Source organism: Psammomys obesus, unplaced genomic scaffold, assembly GCF_907164565.1.
Source record: "Psammomys obesus unplaced genomic scaffold, mPsaObe1.curated_primary_1811, whole genome shotgun sequence".
Lineage (NCBI taxonomy): Eukaryota > Metazoa > Chordata > Mammalia > Rodentia > Muridae > Psammomys > Psammomys obesus.
In genome coordinates this window covers 2,129,169-2,152,020 of record NW_026596158.1, presented here as the reverse complement: position 1 = coordinate 2,152,020, position 22,852 = coordinate 2,129,169, and the positions used below count along the sequence as shown (strand labels likewise).

The 22,852-nt window shown below is 45.8% G+C and overlaps 3 protein-coding genes across 6 annotated transcripts in view; 2 read left to right on the top strand and 1 right to left on the bottom strand.

Moving 5' to 3' along the window:
* The window catches only part of LOC129667344 (zinc finger protein 569), a 15,845-nt gene extending 10,304 nt beyond the window's left edge, over nucleotides 1-5,541 (top strand). Inside the window, exons 4-6 of the mRNA XM_055594949.1 lie at nucleotides 450-576; nucleotides 787-882; nucleotides 2,230-5,541. Of these exons, the coding sequence (XP_055450924.1) occupies nucleotides 450-576; nucleotides 787-882; nucleotides 2,230-4,022 (2,016 nt within the window). The 3' untranslated portion in view covers nucleotides 4,023-5,541. The remainder of the gene's footprint in view (nucleotides 1-449; nucleotides 577-786; nucleotides 883-2,229) is intronic.
* Nucleotides 5,542-12,837: 7,296 nt separating this feature from the next.
* LOC129667404 (zinc finger protein 383) lies at nucleotides 12,838-21,481 on the bottom strand. Of its 4 annotated transcripts, none has more exons than XM_055595049.1 (5): nucleotides 21,290-21,481; nucleotides 20,255-20,319; nucleotides 17,525-17,651; nucleotides 17,139-17,237; nucleotides 12,838-15,703 (listed from the first exon to the last, which is right to left on the bottom strand). In XM_055595049.1, the coding sequence occupies exons 1-5, from the start codon at nucleotides 21,402-21,404 to the stop codon at nucleotides 14,601-14,603; spliced, it is 1,509 nt and encodes a 502-aa protein (XP_055451024.1). In that variant the 5' UTR covers nucleotides 21,405-21,481; the 3' UTR covers nucleotides 12,838-14,600. The 4 variants fall into 4 exon arrangements, with proteins under 4 accessions (XP_055451024.1, XP_055451025.1, XP_055451026.1 ...); XM_055595050.1 differs by having other exon boundaries at nucleotides 17,139-17,234; XM_055595051.1 differs by lacking the exon at nucleotides 21,290-21,481 and adding an exon at nucleotides 21,153-21,281.
* Nucleotides 21,482-21,645: 164 nt separating this feature from the next.
* The window catches only part of Znf585a (zinc finger protein 585A), an 11,857-nt gene continuing 10,650 nt past the window's right edge, over nucleotides 21,646-22,852 (top strand). Inside the window, exon 1 of the mRNA XM_055595045.1 lies at nucleotides 21,646-21,784. The gene's annotated coding sequence lies outside the window, so the exon portion shown is untranslated. The remainder of the gene's footprint in view (nucleotides 21,785-22,852) is intronic.

The window sequence follows — 22,852 nt, the reverse complement described above, 5'->3', positions numbered from 1 at the left end:
TGTGTGTGTGTGTGTGTGTGTGTGTGTGTGTGTGTGTGTGTGTGTGTTTAGAGCCTGGGTAGGATAAGGAAGGGGCGGTGGCAACCCAGGCACTGTGGCTACCAGTGTGATGGGCAGGACTGAAGCTTCCTGGACATGCCAACCTCACTGTGACAACAGGCAAGGCCGGCTTCCCAGGGATGCTGTGCTCATCAGGTGAAATGTCATTTTTCTTTGTAGCCGAACAAAATTCTGTAGTGTGTACATGCCACTGCTCTATTTCCTAATAAGTGAACATAACTGACAAGATTGCCAATATAATGTCTATTTTCTTTTGTTTACAAAATGGGCAATGCTTTTTTTAACATCTTTTTTTTCTGAATTATATCTGAACAAGATTTGTTATAATCTTCCTACATCATTAAAATCATTAAAATAATTTGAGGTTGAGTGTAAATATGTTGTTACAGGGAGCAGTGACATTCAAAGATGTGGCCATTGACTTCACCCCGGAAGAATGGAAGCAGCTGGATCCTACCCAGAGGAACCTGTATCGGAATGTGATGCTCGAAAATTACAACAACTTAATCACTGTGGGTAAGACAATGGGCTTCTTAAAAAGATAAAGAGACGCCTTTGTTCATGTTCCTGTCTGTGCTGCAGCTTTCAAAACAGACTCTTTGGGGTGTTTCAGGGCACAACACTCCAGAAGTTAGAACACCTGGCTTTGCCAGGCCCATCCCAAGTCCCTGGGTTGTTTTTGTTCCTGGTATGTGTACCCAAATCTGTGTCATTTCCTTCTGACAGGCTCCCCACTCAGCAAACCTGATGTGATTTTCAAGCTGGAGCAAGAGGAAGAGCCATGCATAGTGGAGAGAGAAGTGTTGAAGAGACACTGTCCAGGTTAGTGGAGGAAAGAGACAGGTGAAGAGAGAGGGCCAGTCGGTGGCCAGTCTGAGGCGTTTGCAGGCTATAGTCACGAAGCGTGTAGCGTGTGCAGTAGCAATTAAGTGTGAACTCTTGGAGACTAAGATGTCATTTCTCTTAAAAAATGTTAAAGATTATTTATTTATTTATTATGCATGCAATGCACACCTGCAGGCACCAGATCTCACTATAGATGGCTGTGGGCCACCCTGTGGTGCTGGGACTTGAACTCAGGACCCCTGGAAGAGCTGTCTCTCCAGCCCCCTCTTTAGAAAATTTTTAATTACATGTTTTACGTGTGTGTGTGGAAGTTAAAGGACAAGTTGTACAATTGAACTCGGGTCCTCAGGCTTGGTGGCAAATGCATTTACCTGCTGAGCCATTTCATCAGCCCAAGGTGTTATTTTTCAGTACTATTAATTTGTGTGTGTGTGTGTCTTTGAGCTTCTGAGGGTTTGGTTTATTTTGTTTTTGAGTTTTAGAGTTTTTGCTTGTGTGTGTGATGTGCACTGGAGGCCAGAGGCCAACCATATTTTGAGGTACTGGAGTTAGGCTTGTAGTGTATCTTTTGGCAGCACACAAATTCATGCCATCTTCTTTTTGGTTATTGTTAGTGTTGAACTAAGACAGGGTCTCATATAGCCCAGGGCAGCCTTGAACTTGCCCTGTAGCTGAGACTCACCTTGAATTCCCAATCCTTCTGCCTCCATCCCCCAAGGGATGAAGTTATAGGCAAAGTCTATATAACACATAGCCATTGTGTGACTATTTTTGAGTGTTTGGATATTTATTACTAATTTTTCCTTAGATTTTAAAAATGTTTTTTACTTTATAAACATAATTTTCTTTTATTACATTTCCTAAATAGTATATGTACACATATATGAAGGTTATTATAATTAATATTACTTCTGTTGCATAAAGCAAAGGTAACTGAATTCTAAATATCGGTTTGTACTCCTATTTCCTTTCCTGGAATTTCCTTCTCAAAACTGAGGAGATAAGAGATGTGTGAAGGCTGGAGAGACGGCCCGGCAGTTGGGAACACTTTCAGGCCCCGGGCTGGATTGCCAGCACCCACATGGCGGCTCACGGCTCTCTGTGACCGCAGTTCGTGGGGCACGAACAGCACCGGGCGTGCATACGGTGCGCTGAAATGCGCTCAGGCCAAATGCCATGTGCATCACGTGAAGACACGTCTAAAGTTAAAACAGGAGGGTGCTTTTGCAATTTGTTTAGTTGTGGGAGCGTTTTTGAAATATACTTGTTATTTCAATATTGGAAAAGAAATCACCAGTGATATTTATTTGCTGTCTATTTTAGGAGAAACTTGGGAAGTTAATGATCACCAGGAAGCCCAGGACAGTCTCTTGAGTCAAGTTTTCAAGGAAACAGTGACTGACGACGCCATTGACTGTTCTAAGCAACTTACAAGTACATTTTCTCCAGACTCAGAGTCCGTTCCCTCCAGTCTCTTTGAGTGTGACTCTTTCGGAAAGCATTTGGAACATGGTTTTGATGACCATAATAATAATGTGGAATTCCCCATGAGAGAGGAGCATCTTGAATATGATGATGATATGCAATGTCCCCACTTCATAGTGACCCCCTTTAAGTGTAACCACTGTGGGGAAGGCTTTCGTCAGACCCTGGACCTGATTAGACACCTCAGAGTCCACACTGGAGGGAAACTCTATGAATGCCACCAGTGTGGCAAAGGCTTCAGCCACAAAGAAAAGCTTATCAATCACCATAAACTGCACAGTAGGGAACAGTGTTACGAGTGCAGTGAGTGTGGGAAAACTTTCATTAAAATGTCGAATCTCATCAGACATCAAAGAATTCATACTGGAGAGAAACCATATGTATGCATGGAATGTGGGAAATCCTTTAGCCAGAAATCTAATCTCATTGATCACGAAAAAATTCATACTGGTGAGAAGCCTTATAGATGCAGTGAATGTGGAAAGTCCTTCAGTCAGAAACAAAGCCTCATTGCACATCAGAAAGTGCACACCGGGGAAAAACCTTACGCATGTAATGAGTGTGGAAAAGCCTTCCCTCGAATTGCTTCCCTTGCTCTTCATATGAGGAGTCATACAGGAGAGAAACCTTATAAGTGTGATAAATGTGGGAAAGCCTTTTCTCAGTTTTCCATGCTAATTATCCACGTGAGAATCCATACAGGTGAGAAACCCTACGAATGCAATGAGTGTGGAAAAGCCTTCTCTCAGAGCTCGGCTCTCACTGTGCATATTAGAAGTCACACAGGTGAAAAACCCTACGAATGCAAGGAATGCAGGAAATCCTTCAGCCATAAGAAAAACTTCATTACCCACCAGAAAATTCACACTAGAGAGAAACCTTATGGATGTAATGAATGTGGGAAAGCTTTTATTCAGATGTCGAATCTTGTTAGGCACCAGAGAATTCACACCGGAGAAAAACCATATATGTGTAAGGAGTGTGGCAAAGCCTTCAGCCAAAAGTCAAATCTGATTGCTCATGAAAAAATTCACTCTGGAGAGAAACCCTATGAATGTAATGAGTGTGGGAAAGCCTTCAGCCAGAAGCAAAACTTTATCACACATCAAAAAGTTCATACTGGGGAGAAACCCTATGATTGTAATAAATGCGGGAAGGCCTTTTCTCAGATTGCGTCCCTTACTCTTCACCTGAGAAGCCACACAGGGGAGAAGCCTTATGAATGTGATAAGTGTGGGAAAGCCTTCTCCCAGTGCTCACTACTTAATTTACATATGAGGAGTCACACCGGGGAGAAGCCCTACGTTTGCAATGAATGTGGAAAAGCCTTTTCTCAGAGAACTTCCCTTATTGTGCACATGAGAGGCCACACTGGTGAGAAGCCCTACGAGTGTAACAAGTGTGGAAAAGCCTTCTCCCAGAGCTCATCCCTGACTATCCACATACGAGGCCACACAGGCGAGAAGCCCTTCGACTGCAGCAAGTGCGGGAAAGCCTTCTCTCAGATCTCCTCTCTCACTCTCCACATGCGGAAACACACGGGGGAGAAGCCCTACGTCTGCATTGAGTGCGGCAAGGCCTTCAGCCAAAAGTCACACCTTGTCAGACACCAGAGAATCCATATGCAGTAGAGACTCCGAGCACGCCGTGAGGGGGGGCTGCCTTTGGCGGAACGACTGCCTCAGAGCACGCTGCATGTTGGGTTCTGGAGCAGAAGACTGACTACGGGAAAGCTCGTGAAGAATCCACGGGGCTGTTAGAGAATCCTGACTGAGCAACCATTGTGTGGGAAAACGAGAAACCTTGGACACCAGTTGACATGTGACTAGTGTCTCATTCACATCGAAAGAAGACACCTGCAGCGTATCACCATACTGAACTCCTTCCAATGAATTAAGCAAGATAAGAGGATCGAAAAAAGCGAAAACAATAACCTTTTAAAGGCAAGCTGAGACTAAAATGGAGCTTTTGTATGTTAGTGTGTCAATAAGAAACTAAGATAATCCGGTAACATCCACAAAGTTACAGAACTTGCTGATGATCACAAAAGAACACCTGAAAAAATCAAGTTCGGAAATTATACAAGTATTCTTCCAATTTTCTATCTTTGCTCTACTTCCACTCAAACTTTAGAGATCACTTGTAAAGAAGTTCCTGGACTGATTGCAGAGTAGCGTGGCAAGGTGAAGGACCACAGATAGCAAACAAACCAACAAAACAAGTAGGGAAGATGCTGGCTCCTGGACATCATTACATCATTTAAAGTTTTTCTCATTTCAGTCCTTTTGAGTGAATGAAGAAGCCTTTGGAAACAGATTGAGGGTTAACAGAAGTCCAAGAGCTGGCAGTTCTGTGGTTGGTAGTGCTGCTGACGTCATCGGAGTAAGTCTGGCCTGTTCAAGATACGGAAGAATCATATGATCCAAGTGTATTATTTCTCAGCCATACTTACCCATCAGGCTGCTGGGATGGCCCAGCTGAGAGGGTGCTTGCTGACAAGCCTGACAGCTGACTTTGATCTCCAGAATTCATGTGGTGGAAAGAGAACTGACTGCCATAGTTGCCCTCTGACCTCCAATGGCACGCCATTGCATGCATCTGCACACGCGCGCACACACACATATACACACACACACACACACACACACACGCTCCAAATAGAAAAGGTAAAATCCTAAAACTGATGGAAATAAGGTAGACTATGTTGCTTTAGCATAAGACAATTAAACCCACAAACATGGAATAGTTTATCTTTTAGTGTACTGGATTCAGATGTACCTGTGTGTGTGTACAAAGAGATATCTATAGAAATATTCCAGGAATCATGGTTTGTTTTGCTCTAAATTGTATGTATCATTATCATCAACACAGTGAGATCAATATGTTTATTTCTATGATAGGACACTTGCTGTATCTAAAATATACAAAATTCACATGTACTTACATGGATAGTTCACGATATTTTGAGAGGAAAACCCAAAATACACAATGAAACATGGTATAGTATTTGTAACTTAATAAAACAGTTCAAAGAACAGTACTGGATGTTGCTCATGGGTCGACTTATGATATTATTTGCCTTTGAGAATGTGGAAGCTTTCATGGGCATTGTTACATTGACCTGTAATACTTCTTTAATAAAAGAGTGAAAGCAAATATTACAGTGCTCACAGTCTGCTCATCAGAACCAGCTCTGAGATCTTAAAGGCCCTCGTCTTCAGTTGTACATTTACAAAAGTGAGTCAAGTGCGTAAGGGACACGTGGCTTACAGAATCAATTTTAAAATAGCATTTATGCACTATTTTATATCTAAGCCTCTTTACACAAACAAGCCTGATTTAAGATGTTTTGTTTACTGTGGTTGTGTCTGGGATGTTTCCCCAAAGACTCATGTGTTGAGAACTTGTTCCCCCAAACAAGAGTGTTCAGAGGTGATTTGGTCATGAGGGTTCTGACATCGTCAAAGGTTTAATCTATCAGGGGATTCCTGTGGGTCTCCTCTTCCCTGGGGGCCGTTGGCCATCAGCTCATGAGGGCATGGGGAGCAGAACTGGGGTGCAGGGCTCGGAAGGCCTGCAAGTGTGAAGGAAAATGACTTCTGGAAACCAGTTCAGTAAGAGAGTTCAACTTCATTCCTTGGGGAGTGGGGGCAGTCCTCCTGGGATGGGGGTACAGAACTGGGGGGAACTAGGGATTCCAAGGATGCTTGATTTGCAATCGGCAGCATGCTCCTGTCACATGGACAGGGCACAGAACCTGATTATCCTCCAGAGAGGAGAGGCAGCGGGGACTGCGGCAAAGGCCTAGGAGACGTGGTGAGAGGCACCCATATCTACAGACATGGGATGAGGTCAGGCAGAGTAGGAGGCCCTGCTGGGGAGGAGCCCTCCAGCTAGCGCCCAGCTCAAACGGCAGGGTCCTCCCCCAGATTCCTGGCCGATTCTGGAAGGTGGCGGCTGCTGTAGGAGGTGGGGCACCTGAGGCATGCCTTCAAAAGGGGAATCATTTTTTCCTCGATTCAGTTGACTTTTCTTAGACATTCTTGTCAACGGTACCAGGAATGTGAAGGCGAGGTACCGAGGGGCATGTGTGGGATCAGCAGTTAATCACTTAGCAAACTTCTCTCCTCTCCGGGGCCGGCACTCACATACACACACATGCATGTACACACAGTGAATGAGGCAGGGCCCCAGCCACTTCATTTCTCTCCCACAGACTATATCCCCCAGTGTTGTAAGCGGTGTTAATATTTACTATTGGTTTATCTTCTTGTAACGCTGCTGTTAATCCTCAGCGGCTGTATAACCAAATCACCACACAGAGACTGGGTTTTTAGTTAACCTAGAACACAATGCTGGGCAATATTTACTGCCTCCTAAACCTCCAAGCTCTCAGTTTCCAAACATTTAGATTTCCCACATTTTACTTGCTTTTTGTGAAATCTTAGGTCTGGTTCATCCTCCACATCCTCCAGGATCTCTCCTCCAGCTCTGCTCTCCTCACTCTCCTCTCGCCCCTTCTCTCCCACTCATTTCCTGCCTTCTGGCTCCTCCCTGCTCAACATTGTGTCTAATTGCTTTATTTTGTCCTGTTTACACAAGGGTTGAGACAGGATGCTTAGAATGAGTATCACAATGCAATATCCGGATTGAAACCAGAGAGTTGGGGTGGGGTGGGGGAGAAATCAGTATTTAAATGAACAAGGGTAAGGTGTATACATTTAAAAAAAAAACAAAACATTATACCAACACCCCAGCAAATAGTTCAAGTAGTATAAAAATTACAGTGCAGATGCATTCTGTTTTTCTTTAAGTGAATGATTACAGAGGGCATAAATATTTTACATATTACAGGTGAAAAACAAATTACTTCTAAGAACCCACATATATTCACGTCTAAGAAACTTGTTATAGATTAACAAAGTGTAAGCCAGCAAGGTATTTTTTTCAGACAGTTTCTCTTACTGGCAGGCTACAATTTGCAGTTACAAAGAAAGGAGCAGTCATTTTATTATTTATCTTAAAAAATAGTCTTATAAAAAATCTTAAGAGAACCACAAATTTAAACTTACATATACATACCAAAACAACCAGCCATTGCTACTTTAAATCCTCAGAGTACACACCTACTCACCAGCAAACGTTTTTTTTATTAAATCATAGCAGAATGCCAAGGGCAAAGATGGGTACAAGAACTTAATCATCACCTTGATCAACAGCTTGAGCAAGAAGGGCGGATCAGCTAGCGCTAGTTGGTTTGCCGTTGTTCTGGTTCCCTGGCCTCAAAAAGCCCTCGCTCAACTGTCGAGAGAGGACCTTTCTGAATTTTAAATTGTTCCCTGAGATTATGTCAAAGCCACTCACAAAACATCTTCACCTAACTTCACTAACAGTCTATCTCTCCAAATTCTTTCTACGGGTTGGAGTAGTAATTAACAGCCTACATCTCTAGGTTCTAAGGGTAGTGGCTGAATTATTAAGCTGTCCAGCAGCAATGCTTGGAAAAGATCCATCACTAGTAAGTGCCAATCAGCTACCCAGGGAGGGGCTGGGAGTCTCAGTTTTCCTGCAGCCCGTACAGTATGCGGGAAGGGGTGGTGGCCAAGGGCAACGAGCGGAGCAAAACTCTGTAACAGCGAGAAGTCCTCAGGACAGAGTCCTCAGGGCTCTGCCTCTCCAAGGAACATCCATCACGGCTCTACTAACCGGCCGGCCATTTTCCATGAGTTCTAAAGCTGTTTGCTGTTCCTTTTGCAGGCCCCCAGCACAGGAAGCTGGCTAACTTGTCAGAACATGAGTTGGGATAATGAGAATCAACAGAATAAAACACTTGAGGCCAGTTTTAAAATTTTGAAGTATTTATCTTCAACTTAATTCTTTCCCTAGTTGAAAGTAACAGAAAAACAAAAGGCATTATTTGTTGAAATAATTGACTCTCAAGTTTAACAAAAAAAGGTCCAATTGCATCTAGGTTTAGTTTGGAGAGTAGGAAAGGAACAGTGTGTTCCAAACGTGTTAACAATCCTGTCAAGCCAAGGGCCGGTACCAGCATCAGGGCAGGAGCAAAGCTCAGCGATCTCAGCAAAGCTTTCTGAGTGTCTAGACAGCTTGGTTTTTAAATATTCTTTTGTTGGTGGTTTGGTGGGTGGCGTTGAAACATCTCTGTAGCCCAGGTTGGCCTCAAACTTATGGCAATTCTATTGCCCCTACCTTCTGAGTCTGCAGGTATGTGCCATGGTATCCAGTGGTTTCTGATTCTTAAATAGAAAGGTTTATCTTGGAGATATTAATGTGTGCCAGGGAAAGGCCTAGTGGGTGTAAAAAGCTCGCTCCTTGCTGTTGGAGTCCTGTGAAATGAAGTTTTGGTTCCTTGTATGTTACGTAAGTATGCTTTTGTTTTGATCCCAAGGAGATGCAAATTAATGCAGGGGATGGGATAGAATTGCTCAGCTATTACTATTCCCCTACCTCAAGGACAAAGCCGCTCAAGGACAAAGCCGCTCTGGTACAAAGAACAGGTCCTTTGGGAGCACTGGAAAATGTGTGTTCTAGCAAGCAGTGGGTAATAATCAGAGAATCAAATTAATGGTACAAATGAATGGTGCTGAAATAGAAAGCTTGGTAGATATGGGAGCTGACATCAGTCTTTTCCCAAAAGTCTTGGAATCCAGAATGGCCGCTTCAGAAGGTTTATGTACAGTTCATAAGAATTGGTAAATTATCTCAAATAAGACATTGCACAATGGCTTAAATGTATGGAACCAGAAAGACGAACGGGGAAGTGAAACCTTATGTGGCTGACATACACTTACATTTATGATCTTTTACAACAATAGAGCACTTAAATTAATTTCCCTGAAGTCCCAGATACAGCCAATGATGAAACTAGAAGTGAAATGGTAGATGCTCCTGGGGGAGGTACTGATACCTTTAATCAAGAAAAATCACAAGCTGTGCCCACTGTCCAAAAACAGAACATGACAAGGGATTGGCTTTCCAAATTTATAAGAGGAGGAGCCACTACTGAAACAGCCCTACCCCTAAAATGGACAGCAAGCAGACCTGTGCGGCTAGGTTAGTGGCCCTTCACTAAGGAAAAACTGCACGCACTTGAACAACTGGAGTAAGAGCAGCTGGAGGCTGAACATCTAGAAAAGTCTACCAGCCTGTTTTTGTTGTAAAAAAAAAAAATCAGGAAAATGGAGGATGACACGGATTTAAGAGCAGTGAATAGAGTCATTCAGCCAGTGGGTCCTTCACAGCTTGGGATTCCTTTATCTTCTTTGTTACCCAGGTCATGGCCTGTGACAGGGATTGATCTAAAAGATTGCTTTTTCACAGTTCCCTTGCACGAGCAGGATAGGGAGAGGTTTGCTATCTCAATACCTACTTTTAATAATATTGGTCCAATAAAGAGATCCCACTGGTGGCTGCTTCCACAGGGAATGTGAAATAGTCCAACTTTTTGTCGATATTTTGTACACTTACATATGATACACTGTGTATCTTGTACTGGGTTTGGCCAAGGACTAAACAGCCAGTGCGTGTTAGATCATTATTTTCTTAGGATAGTAGGTAACTATAATTGTTATGGCTAAACAAAGAGTCAAGAAAAGTGGTCTCTGCATCCACAGCACCCCGGAAGCTGGAGGAGGCCTGGGGTACAGCAAGAATCTGTTCCAAAAACCCAACTCCAGGCCTGGACGGAGGGTGTAGCTCCGTGGTAGAACACTTTCCTAGCACACGCAAGGTTTTGGTTCCAGCACCCAGAACTGCCAAAAAATAAACTTACAACACATCCATAGAACAAAAGATACTGGAGTGCCAAGTCCCACTGTAATCTTTTCCAATGGTGAAGCCTGGACTTCAACGTTTTTTTAAATTTCCACAGGTAATCCTGGTTTAATGTTTCTGTTAGCAAAAGCCAGGCACTTAAGGAAATATATATATTTATTGTGTGTATGAGTGCTCTATCTGCATGTCCACCTGCAGGCCAGGAGAGGGCGCCAGATCTCATTATAGATGGTTGTGAGCCACCATGTGGGTGCTGGGATTTGAACTCGGGACCTCTGGATGAGCAGGCAGTGCTCTTAACCACTGAACCATCTCTCCAGCCACCAAAAAAAAAAAAAAAAAAAAAAAAAAAAAAGAAGTTTTTAATAGTTCTGTGTACTTGCTGATATAAGGTGTGTGATTGTGACTGTCACTAAACTATGACATCTACTTATGGGTAAAAAAGAAAGAAAGCAAAGTGGCCAGTAGGAGGGGTTGGCAAGGCAGGGTAATGTGTGTGTGAATATGATTACACCACACTGTATACATAATGAAAGCGCCCCCAAATTATTAACCATGTGCCCAAAATGTTTGATGTCTGTGTACACATATGTCCATGGGCTATGGCATACATGTAGAGGTCAGAGGACAAGCAGGGTGTGGTGATGCCCAGCACTCAGGAAGCAAAGGCAGGAGGATCTCTGTGAGCTCAAGGCCAGCCTGGTCTACAGAGCAAGCTCCAGGACAGCCAGGTTTACACAAAGAAACCCTGTCTCAAAAAAACAACAGAGAGAGAAATCTCTTGTGCTGCTTAACTGGCATGAAGCCTGACCTTGGCCACTTGTTTAATAAGATCCTTAGGTCATTTCCTACCTTCCGTTTTACTTGCACTCATCTCTAACTCCATAAATCATTCATCCAAGAGGACATCTATTTAGAAGATTGCTTTCATCCGTCACACACATTTGATCCCATTTGATTAATATCCTTTTTAGGATATTAATTTTTTAGCATATTTTCTTTTTGTTGTTGTTGTTGTTGTGTGGTTTTGTTTTATTTTGTTTTCGAGATAGGGTTTCTCTGTGTAGCCCTGGCTGTTCTGGAATCACTTTGTAGACCAGGCCAGCCTCAAACTCGTAGAGATCTGCCTGCCTCTGCCTCCTGAGTGCTGGGATTAAAGGTGTGTGCCACCAAGGCCAGCTAGGGTATTAAATTTTTAAAGTCGTGTTTTTACATTGATTCGTAGCGTGTGTGTGTGTGGGTGAATGGGTAGGTTCCATGATGCCAGTGTGGAAGTACCGAGACAATTGGTGGCATTTACCCACTGAGGCGCGCCATCTCACCAGGCCACATATCAAATATTGTGTAAGATTGTCACATGAACAAAAGTAGAGAGAGTACCTCTGGGACATAACTTTCCCTGTGCTCTCAAAGCCGTGAAAGACGAGGTCAGACTTCTCACAGCATCACCTTCCCTGGGAATAGAACTGTCAGAGCCTAACAGTCACTCCTCAGGCTCTCCTCCTTCAGGCACACACAAGCACGAACAGGCATGCCCACCCACAGTGACACAGGTGACGCTGTCACAGTTGGGGCCTCTTACGTAGTTACACACAGGAACACAAAGCCACACTCCCTCATACACACAACGCCTCGTGATGTCCTTGGGGTCCCCACAGGGTCCCCCAGGCTCCATCTGCAGCCTAACTCCCCAGCACACCACGCAGGTGATGGAAAGAGGCTGTGACCCGGGCCCGTGATGTCACCGCGACATCACTGCCCAGCAAGCCAAAGCCTCCCTCTCTGGGCTTCCCAGCCAGTGCCCACAAGAACTACCAGCCCCACAGTGCTTTGCGGCGTAACCCTTTCCACTTGGTGCTTGTGCGACGGTGAGAGTGCACAGGGGGAGGGGGGAATGTAGGTCGCCCAGTGCGGTGGTTTGCATCAGGCTGTTGGCCTCTGTCAGGTTGCTGAGCTTCGGAATTTAAAATCACATCCTCTGAGGTGGGGTGCTGTGTGACAGCTTTGAGTGTGTCACGCCAAACTTCGGGTGTGCAGAGTGACTGTTTCTCCCTGGGTGTTACCGTCTTGTTAGTGCCTGGTGGGGCGCACATGCGTGCACACACAAACACACACACAGTGCTTGTACGTTTTCTTCTTAGGGGAGTGAGTAAGGAAAACTATTATTTCTTCCTGCTGTTTTGACAGCTGTGATTTCAACTATCCACCAAAACTTTCCAGAATTTCAGACTGATATTATTTGTACAACATTAAAAGTTAAAGCTGAGGCTGGGTGCAGCGGCCCACATTTCAGCCCTTGAACCTAGGAGGCAGAGGCGGGAGGATCTGCTTTCCAGGTCAGCCTGGTCTCCACAGTGAGCTCCAGTCCAGCCAGAGCTACAGTGTGCCACCTTTCTGTCCACATAGACTGTCCACACACACCCTTTTCTACTTGTACTTTAATAAGCGGTAGATGAAGGGCCTTATAGCACATCATGAATCCTCCAGTTTTGATAGCACAGAGTGGTTAAAAGTAATTTCCGGACATTGGGAGGAGTGGGTTAGCAGTGAGGGGCTGGACATGGCTCTGAGACAGAGTGCTCGCCCTGCACCCACCCCAACACACACTCTTTCCACAAATCAGGAAGAAAATGATGAAGCTTAGTATGCTAATGACAACAGAGAAACCTTTTTTATTAAATCCATACTGGGTGCTAGGAATAGATCTAAGTTCTTCATATTTATGAATTCATTGAGTTCTCATAGCAAACCAATGCATACACTTGACTGCATATGTAAAATAAGAAATACACAACTACTTATAACATATACAAAAAAATCTGGAAAAATAACACTTTCCTAAATGTACTTGCCTTTCTGGCATGACACTAGGATTAGGGTTAATGAAAAAGAACTAAATAGCGTACAAGGAGAAAAGGTGAATACATTCATCATTAAAAGAAATGTTTCTGATTTTAAGAGAAACAAAACATCAAACATCCAAACCTAAGTTTGGGGTCATAATGCAAAAATTTAGAAGCAACTGTAACATGAATAATAGTCACTTAAAAGATATTAAGTCATTAAAAGTAGAACCTGTATTTGCTGGAAAGCAACTGTTACAATGACTTTTTTAGCATGATGAAGGCAGGTGGAGGAAGAACGCAAACACCATGACCCCACACCTGCAGAGAGCAAAGTCCAGGAGAACTAGCAATTTATAGTCCTCCGTGTAATCAACATAATCTCAGTTCGTTCTGATAACTGAGCTTTACATTGTTAAAGTAACTTTTATTTGCCTGATTTAATTGTCACCTCTGAAGCTTACTGCCTCCCTCTGCTAACCTAGGCCTAGCCCTGGAAGCTTCTACCCTCGCTACAATCTACTCTAGGCTGAGAATTCTTTCAGCCTCTGAGCTGTACTGCTAAGTGAGCTCACCCCTTCCTAGCTCTTCCTGAACTCTGGCTGGTTCAACTCAGCTGTTCTGGCTCAAACTCCTCTCCAAGCTGATTCCACCTGGCTTCTCTCTTGGTTTCAAACCAACTCCCGCAATCTGCTCTAGTCTTCAGGCTCCTTTTCCTTCTCTGGCTCGTTCTGTCTTCACCTGTGCCTCGCTTGTTCCCTCTTCCACCTGCCTCTGTAGAACTCTCCCTGTAAAACTACCTTGAATTCCACGAACTGAGCTGCCAGCTCCACTGGCGCCACCTCTCCACTCGCCTCCTGTCTGAAGAACTGACTGAACTGAACTCAGCGATCCGCCTGCCTCTGTCTCCCAAGAGCCGGGATTAAAGGCGTGTGCCACCATGCCTGAACCTTAGCCTTTCTTTACCTGAAACTTGCTCTATACCAGGCTGGCCTCTGGCCTCTTGGATTAAAGGCATGTCTGCATTTCAAACAGATCACACAAATCTAGAAGATCTTCGGATGTGATTTCTTGCCAGAGCAGCCATGTTCTGAATGAAAATTCCTCTCTCTTAGATTTCCAAATTTTCTCATTTTTTTCACTTATAATAAAAATAAAAATAAGCTCATGAAACACAGTGATACTGACATTGCCTCAAATACAACATTGGAATTCGACAAGGAATTTAAAATATTAAAAGTTACACAATCAAAACACTATTATTAGTGCAAGCAGTAAGAACACAGTTTAGAAAACAAAAGACAGTCCTAAAAATATAAGCATATATAAACAACAGCATGACAAATCCACAAGCGATGGGGAGAGAAAAAATTATTAAAAAGCAACTAGCATTGGTGTGGGAGAAGAGAATAAACGTAGGCTTGGAACTCATAACCTACAGTTAACTGCACTCAGATGAAGACGTAAATATCTGGTCAAACACTGTCAACCGTGGATTTTTAATACTCATAGGTATGACGTCCCTGCTGGCCAATAAGGTCTGCGCCATTCCTAAATGGCCTCCCACTCTTGTTAGTTGTAGGGCTTGTCCTCACTGTGAATCCTCAGATGTCGGGTGAGGTTTGAGCATTTATTAAAGGCCTTTCCACACTTATTACATTTGTAGGGTTTTTCATCTGAATGGACCCTCTGATGTTGAAAAAGCTGTGAGTTCTGAGTGAAGGCCTTCCCACACTCAAGACATTCAAAGGGCTTCTCCCCCGCATGAATTCTTTGATGTTGCCGAAGTTGTGAGCTCTGGGTGAAGGCCTTCCCGCACTCCTTGCACTCATAGGGCTTCTCCCCGGTGTGGATTCTCTGATGATTCGTAAGTGCTGAGCCGCTGCTGAAGGCCTTCCCGCACTCCTTGCACTCATAGGGCTTCTCCCCGGTGTGGGTCCTCTGGTGCTGAGCCAGCTTCGAGCTCTGAGTAAAGGCTTTGCCACACTCCTTACATTCGTAGGGTTTCTCACCTGTATGCACCCGCACGTGTTGAAAAAGTTGGGAGCTCTTGGTAAAGGCTTTCCCACACACTTTGCACGCGTAAGGCTTTTCACCGGTGTGAATTCGCTGATGGTCAATGAGATTTGAGCAATAGCTAAAGGCCTTCCCACACTCCTTACACTCATAAGGCTTCTTGCCGGTGTGTATTCTCTGATGCTGAGAGAGGTACGAGCTACAGCTGAAGGCCTTCCCACAGTCTTTGCACTCAAAGGGCTTCTCACCGGTGTGAATTTTCAGATGTCGCGTGACATGCGAGCCACAGCTGAAGAACTTCCCACACTCCTTACATTCGTACGACTTCTCACCATGAACCCTTTGATGTTGAATGAACTGTGAGTTCTGAGTAAAGACCTTTCTACATTTCTTGCACTCATAGGGTTTCTCGTCATTATTTATCATGTGATGTAGGGTAAAGAAAGTCTGTTGAACAAATGTGGGCATGTACTCACGCGTGAGTAATTCTTGGCTTACGTGTCCATTTTGAAATTGGCTGCCACACTCCAGAACATCTCTGAAACTGGAGTAAGCGAGGCCGTGCTTGCTAAGTCCCATTAACTCCCTCTGGCACGATTCCATTTCATAAACTTCCTTCTTTAGGGATAGTAACTTGCTTTCGCACATTGACTCCAGAGCTGAAAGGAAAGAAAGCAGCAAATATTCTTTTCCTCTATTTGGAAAAGCTTAAACTTCCATAATGGAATGAAAGAAAACTAAGATGAATATACTGTCTAGTAGGTAAACGATCTCCTAAGGAGATCTGTCTAATATGAAAAACGGACAGAGAGCACAAGGAAATTAGCAAGATACAAACTGGATGCAGAGAGACCACTGTGGAAATAAGTTACCAACAATGATTCTTTGTTTTGTTTTGTAGACAGGGTGTCTTTGTGTTGCCCTGGCTGTCCTGGAACTCCCTCTATAGACCAGGCTAGCCCTGAACTCAGAAATCCACCTGCCTCTGCCTCCCGAATGCTGGGATTAAAGGCGTGTGCCACCAGCGCCTGGCTAACCTAACAATGATCCTTAAATATGGGTGTAAGTCAGAAGAGTCTGGAGAAGTTAGTGTGGAAAAAAAAGCACTGGGCACAAAACATGACAAAATATACAGCTAATTCCCGGATACTTTGTGGTATAAAAAACCCATAGGTTTGGTCTTTTGCTTATTTTGTTTGTTTTGAGACAGGGTCTCATTCTAGCCCTGGCTGGACTTAAACTCAAGATCCCCTGCCTCCCAAGTGCTGGTATTAAAGGTGTGTCCCACGACACACTGTGTAACTCTGGCTGGTTTTGAACTCTGTATTGTTCTGCCTCAGTCTCTCTAGCTACTAGGATTATATGCATACACTGCCACATTGGCCTTTGTCCATATAACTTCAAAAAGCCTTGGGATGCTGTGAATGACAGAGTATTTTGTATTGCTACAGGGACAATTCACGTGAGGCCTTAGGGAGCCTCAGGACTGGTTCTGCAAAGGTGGCCCAGGGGTATGGATGTGGGCTGCTCTTGCACAGGGCCGAGGCTCAGTTCCCAGCACCTATACGGCAGCTCACAACGGCCTGCGACTCTAGTCCCAGAGGGCTTTACTCAGCCTCCTGGCCATGGGCACCGTCCACATCTGTACACAGGCGCACCACACGCACGCAGGCCGGCCATGCATATAAAATAATACATCTTTAAGAGACGGGAGAAATCACCAGAGAGGTGAGCCAGTGCGTTAGAAGGTTGGGGCTGTAGACAGAGGGGAGAAGGTGAAGGCTGACATGCCAGCTATATATCACACCTACATAAAAACGAAAACAAGCTTGATCACAGGGAGAGCCAGCTCCAGCAAGCTGTCCTTCAACCTCCACACTACACTTACTAATTACAACAAATAAATACAATATAAATAAATAAATAAATAAATAAATAAATAAATAAATAAATAAGTAAATGTAGCTAAATTTTTTTTGAAAAACTTAGGTTCTTGGCAGAGGCTTACAAGGTAACATCTGAGAGGCGCAGCCAACCTCCATCACCGGTGAGTTAATCCCTGCTGCCGCTCAATGCTTGGTGGATCTCACTCACCTGAGCACAAGCCTCTTGTCAGCTCTTTGCCGATCATCCAGGGCTCTTTGCCTTGTTCCAACAGAGAGATCACCTGAGGCTTGGGGATGTGAGGTCCTGCTTACGAGAAAAGATAGGGGACATTGTTATGCTGTGGGAGACAGATCCAATCCCTCGATCACCAAGCAAGAGATGCCAGGAGAGGAACAGCCAAAGACGAGGATGACGCTTCCGCCTCAGCCCACCGGAGCTGCCTGGGTCCCAGGCTTCTTTGCAGCCCGGCTGAAAGCACTGGTTTGCAAACAAGGAGCAGGAACTCAGGCACACACTTGGAAAGCAGCTGAGGAAGTCACAGAGGGAGCAGCGGACCCTCCAGAGGTGCCGAGCTGTTGTGCAGATGCTCTTACCCACGGAAAGCAGGTTGCTGTAGTTCTCCAACATCACATCTCTGTACAGGTCCCTCTGAGCAGGGCCGAGGCACTCCCACTCCTCCTGAGAGAAGTCCAGGGACACGTCACTGAACGCCACCGATTTCTGAAACAAGAAACACACGCCCCAGACATGTAACACAAACAATACTTCCCAAACTCTGGGGCTTGTGTTGTCAGGATGAGCAAACGAGCCATTATACTGATGTCACCAGGAACTGGTACCCGTTTTCTCTGTTCTTTCAGAAACAGATGACAGGAGGCCAGGCATGAGGGTGTACAACTATAATCCCAGCACCAGGGCAGGTGAGGCATGGGGACTGTTCCGGAGTTTGAGCTGTTAGTCAGGTTACACAGTGAGTTCAAGACCAGCCTTAGCTATGTCGTGTGCTCAAGTCTGAAAACAGCAGAGCTAGGGAGTTAGCTCACTGGTAAAGCCTGTGCCTATGTAAGGCCCTGCTCAAGCCCAACACCAAAACAGCAAATCACTTCTCATTGATACACAACATTTTTCTGGTGGCCAAATGTTTTGATTTCTGACTATACAACCTCAACAGCTTATACACACTGAGCAGACTTATTAGAAACATCCAGTATCATATTTGTCCCTATTTCTGAGATAAATAAAAGTGATGATTCTTTTAGAAAATCAGCATGACCCACATTTCCTGTTAGACTTCAACTTAAACTTGTTTCATGAATGCCACAAGAGTCTCAGAAGTCTGTACTAGCCAGTAACAATTCCCAAAGCCTCATAAGCTAGAAAACCTTTCAACATTTGCAGCTACCAACCCCATCTCCCATCCTCGCTCAGCGGAGCGTGCCAGCTTGTGGGCGTGATTCTGGCTTCTCCCTCTGTCTTTACTGTCAGCCCAGTGGCTCATGCTGGCACCTCAGCAATTTCACAGTCGGGCAGGACAAGCTTATTCTGTAAATCCTCCTCTCACTTCCCTGGACGCATCACTTCCTGTCCATCATGGTGCCTGGGAAAAGGCCGAGGAAAGACGATCTGTCATTTGCTGAATAAAATATTAGTGCTGCTGGAAAATGAGGGGCGCTGAGAGACGGTGCAGTGTTAGCTGGCCAGCAGGGAAGCCACCAAGGGCCGGTGTCTCAGCAGGGACCCTTAGCAGCCACAGGGTCGGTGCATTTGTCAGAGCAGATGCAGCCTCGTGCGTTGCAAGCATTACGGTCTGGGGTTAGCGGTATTCATACCACTGCACCTATCTCACGCGGGAAAAACACTGGGATGGCAGGAAGGAAAGATGCACCCGCTACCTCAGCCACGGCTTTCAGCACGGGCTTTGCGAACACGGCCAGTCTACCCAAGGTTCTCCTGGAGGCAGGGGAGGTTCCGAGGAAGTGAGACTGGGTAAGGAAAGGTGCGCACCAAACACCACACCAGTCTAATCTGCTCGCAGCGGTCTGACGAGCACTGTCTCTGCTGTCCTTGTCGGAACTCCAGTTAGTGAACGTGGACCAATGCTGCCTACGCTTCCTGTGATACTGCACTCTCTTTACTTTGCTCCAGACAGGGTCTCAGTAGGTAGTCCTGGTTGGCCTGGAGCTGGTTATCCAGCCCAGGCTGGCCTTGGACTGTTAAAGGCGTGGGCCATCTCGCCCAGCTATTTATTATGTACCAACCCCTTGATCTCTAAAGAAGCAGCCTGTCTTATGTGTACTCTCACACACAGACGGTCCATCGGCTGTAGGAAGCCAGCATCAAGCCAAGCAGGATGTAAGGTCCAGGCCAGCGATTTCACTACACAGACAGACTGGAAAGAAGCACACGGCATGCGTGCACTGAACGACAAAATGCCCTGTTCGTCATAGCCTAAGTTTGAAAACAACTCAAATGGCAACAGTGGAACAAGCTGCGCTATCATCCACAGCGGAGAAATCGTCATTTCTGAGGTTGGCTCCTGTATGCGGCCCAGGCTGGCCTGGGACTCACACTCCGCTGCCTCAGCCTCCTGCGCACTGAGATCATAGGTGCCATCTCATCTCACTTCTTACAGTGAAACCTTAAAGGACAATAGTAACGAGCAGCTCTTAACATGGGTGAATCTCCCATTATCTATACCACTTCCTCCTAACTAATGCCTTCAAGAAACACGTGAAATAGAATGCTGAGCAAAAGGAACCAACAAAACCAGACACTCTGTGATTCTGCTTATAAAAACACAGTGCAAGCAAAACTAATCTACAGATAGAAAAGACAAAGGAAAGGCTCTCTCTGGGGAGGTAGACAGGAAGTAGAGAAGAAGAACAGGACCTCCGAGGGCTGCTGACACCCTACTTCCTAATCAGATGGGAACTCTGCTTAAACGAATGTGTGTTCCTAGGCCATCTCATCAGGCGTGGCTGCAGGCACACTATGTGCTGAGCCAACTTGCCAGACTTCTTTTTCTTTGAGACAGGATCTCATGTGTCTGTGTGGGCCTTAAGCTCACTACGTAGCCAAGGAAGACCTTGGCTCTGTTTCCCAAAATCTTTGAAATAACCACGTGTTAGATGTGTGTTTAGAAATAAACAAAAACTTTCAGAAGTTATCTCCTAATTTAACATGTGACCATTATACAGAAGGAAGCCCAGGAGACTATCTGTTCATGTCCGAGTTTCCCACCACTTTCACCAATGGAAAAACTGAAGACCTAGGTCGCTTGACAAGTCTGTGTTGGGCCAGCCCAGAGAGAAACCTCAGCGCACCTTCTGTTTGGCTTGGTCCACAGCCATTCCTCTTTTCTCCACTGGGATCCTCTGGAGGAGCAGAGCTGCGGAAGGAAAAAGCAGTCGTGAGGTCCTCAGCCTTCTAGTAAAAGGTCACCCTGGATCCACACCAGTAACCCTGGAGGAGAAACCTAGGTTGGCGTGACTGTTTCTGGAGGTGGAGGGGCAGTGGAAGACTGGAACCCGCTCTCATCTCACTGGGGACTCTTGGGACAGAAAACCGGGGTCACTCGGGCAGTCAGAGGCATCCCACAATTGCAGTCACCCCCGCCCCCCATCCTCACAAGCACAGCCTATCCAAACAACAGCACTTCAACACACGGCGGCACGGTCACGGTCACACACCCACCCTGAGGATGCAGGCACACACACGTTCACAGGACCCTTAACTACAAGCCACATAAAGCCACGGGGCCGCAAGAGGCCAGAAAAGCACACGCACTATGCAAGAGTTAGCACTCCCTCTAGTTCTCCTCACGAGAATTAGCACACAAGTTCCACAGGATGCAACAGCCTGACGATAACACGCATCTTCCAGCCACACTCCCCGCATCCCACACCGTTACATAATCCCAACTCAAAGGTCACCAGAGCGTCACACAGTAGGTCCAGTCCACACGGTTTGCACACTCACGCCCCACCCCCGAAGTTAACAGCCATGGAAACGTAATTACCGATTCCCTATCTGATGGATCCCTCATCCACAAGTGCCGCACGCACCGTTACAATACTCGTACACACACCAACAACCAAAACGTGCACGCTCACACACCCAGCTCTGCGCATGTTCACAGGTCAACGACACACCCACCAGGGGAGCCTAACAATCACACCCGCGCACTCCCGGCGCCCTAGGGTCACTTGAGGTCACACTTACACGCAGCCAAAACCTCGCCACCGCTCCCCCAGCTAGAGCAACTCCCACAGAGCTGACGCCTCGGGTACTGGCTGGGACTTCCCTTCGGACCCCGGGGCCGCACCTGGGGAGCCTTAACGAGGGCCTAGGCCGCTCACCGTGCACTTTCCCCTGCCCGGACGAAGAGGGTCCCGCGGGCAGAAGAAGAGGCCGCCCGGACTTCGCGGACGTTTCTGGGAAATGTAGTCCGCGATGGGAACTGGCGGGGAACATGGCGCCCGACCTCGGCTTCCCGCCAGGCCACCGCCCGAGGCGGGCCGGGATGCTGGCCCTGCATGTGGGATTGCGTGCGCGAGTTTCCTAGATACAGACACAAGCTCGGACTGAAACGCTCACGACACGCGGGGCTGACAGCCCGGGCACAAGCCCCCTCCATGGTAGGCTCTGTGTCCTCGGGGAATCGCTGCCTTCTCAGTAAGCGCGAGCCGGAAGTCGTGTGGTGTCGCGTGAGTTTCTGGGAAATGTAGTCTAGAAACGGAAGCTGCGTGGCACTGGCCTCTTGGAACAAAGTTGCTTAAATGATTTCGGAAAGACCACACCCGGTATCTGGACGTTTCTGGGTGAAGGACGAGTTGCCCGTTTTGCCTTTGTTGGTGAGCCATAGTATAGGATTTATATGAATTTAAGTGGCATTAAAAAGAACGAATATTAACTATTTAAAACTAGCAGATTTAGCAAGAATCGTGAACGAGTGGTTGCTCCTGACTAGGTATAGGGTTCCGTTATACCGTTAAAAACTCTCTTTGAATTTCTATTTGTTTGTTTGTTTTGAGTCTGGTTGTGACTCCAAGCTAACCTGTAACTCACTCTGTAGACTGGGTTTACACTGAACTCACAGAGATCTGTCTGTCCCCGTCTCACAAATGCTTGGACTAAAGGCGAGCTTCGCTACACCCCGTCGTGGAAATATTCTTAAATTAGGCGATGGTGGTGTGTGCATTTCAGTGTGAATACACTAAAAAAAACAACTAAATTGTATGCAAATAGAGCTTATACAGGGAATTGAACCCTGGAACTCTTGCCTGTGGTGCAAGCCTTTTCATATCTTCTGGGTTATATTTGTGTTGGATATTGGATATTTTTAAAAGAAAAAAGAGTCCACTGAGGTACAATTTAGATGCATGTATGTGTGTACAATCTGCAGAGGCCAGAAGAGGGCATCAGATGTTCAGGAACTGGAGTTAGAAACGGGGACCAACCATGTGGGGCCGGGAGCTGAACTCAGGTCCTCAGCCCCAAGAATACACTGATATTGGAGTGAACTGTTTGATAATATTGTATCTGTGTCCCTGCTGTATGCGCTAGTTTTCAAAAATCTACCTTATTTGGGGTTCCTAAAACCTCTCCCTCTGGGGCTGGAGAGATGGCTCAGAGGTTAAGAGCACTGGCTGTACTTCCAAAGGTCCTGAGTTCAGTTCCCAGCAATGCATTGTGGCTCACAACCATCTATAATGAGATCTGGTGTCCTCTTCTGGCATTCAGGCAGAATGCTGTAAAAATAATAATAATTAAAAAAAGAAAAGAAAACCTCCACCTCTGTTGCAACCCTCCAGCCACAGGTAGGAGAAAGAAAGTTCGATGGGAATAGGATGTGGCCTTCTTCTCAATGGTCCACCTCCTCCCCCCTCCCCCCCTCCCCCCCCCCCCCCCCCCCCCCCCCC

Coding starts and splice junctions, on each gene's coding strand:
- LOC129667404 (XM_055595049.1), bottom strand. CDS start 21,404: ATGTTCCCCGCCAGTTCCCATCGCGGACTACATTTCCCAGAAACGTCC. Junction 20,320..21,289: donor CGGGCAGGGGAAAGTGCACG/GTGAGCGGCCTA, acceptor TTCCTTCCGCAG/CTCTGCTCCTCCAGAGGATC. Junction 17,652..20,254: donor TGGACCAAGCCAAACAGAAG/GTGCGCTGAGGT, acceptor TTCTTGTTTCAG/AAATCGGTGGCGTTCAGTGA.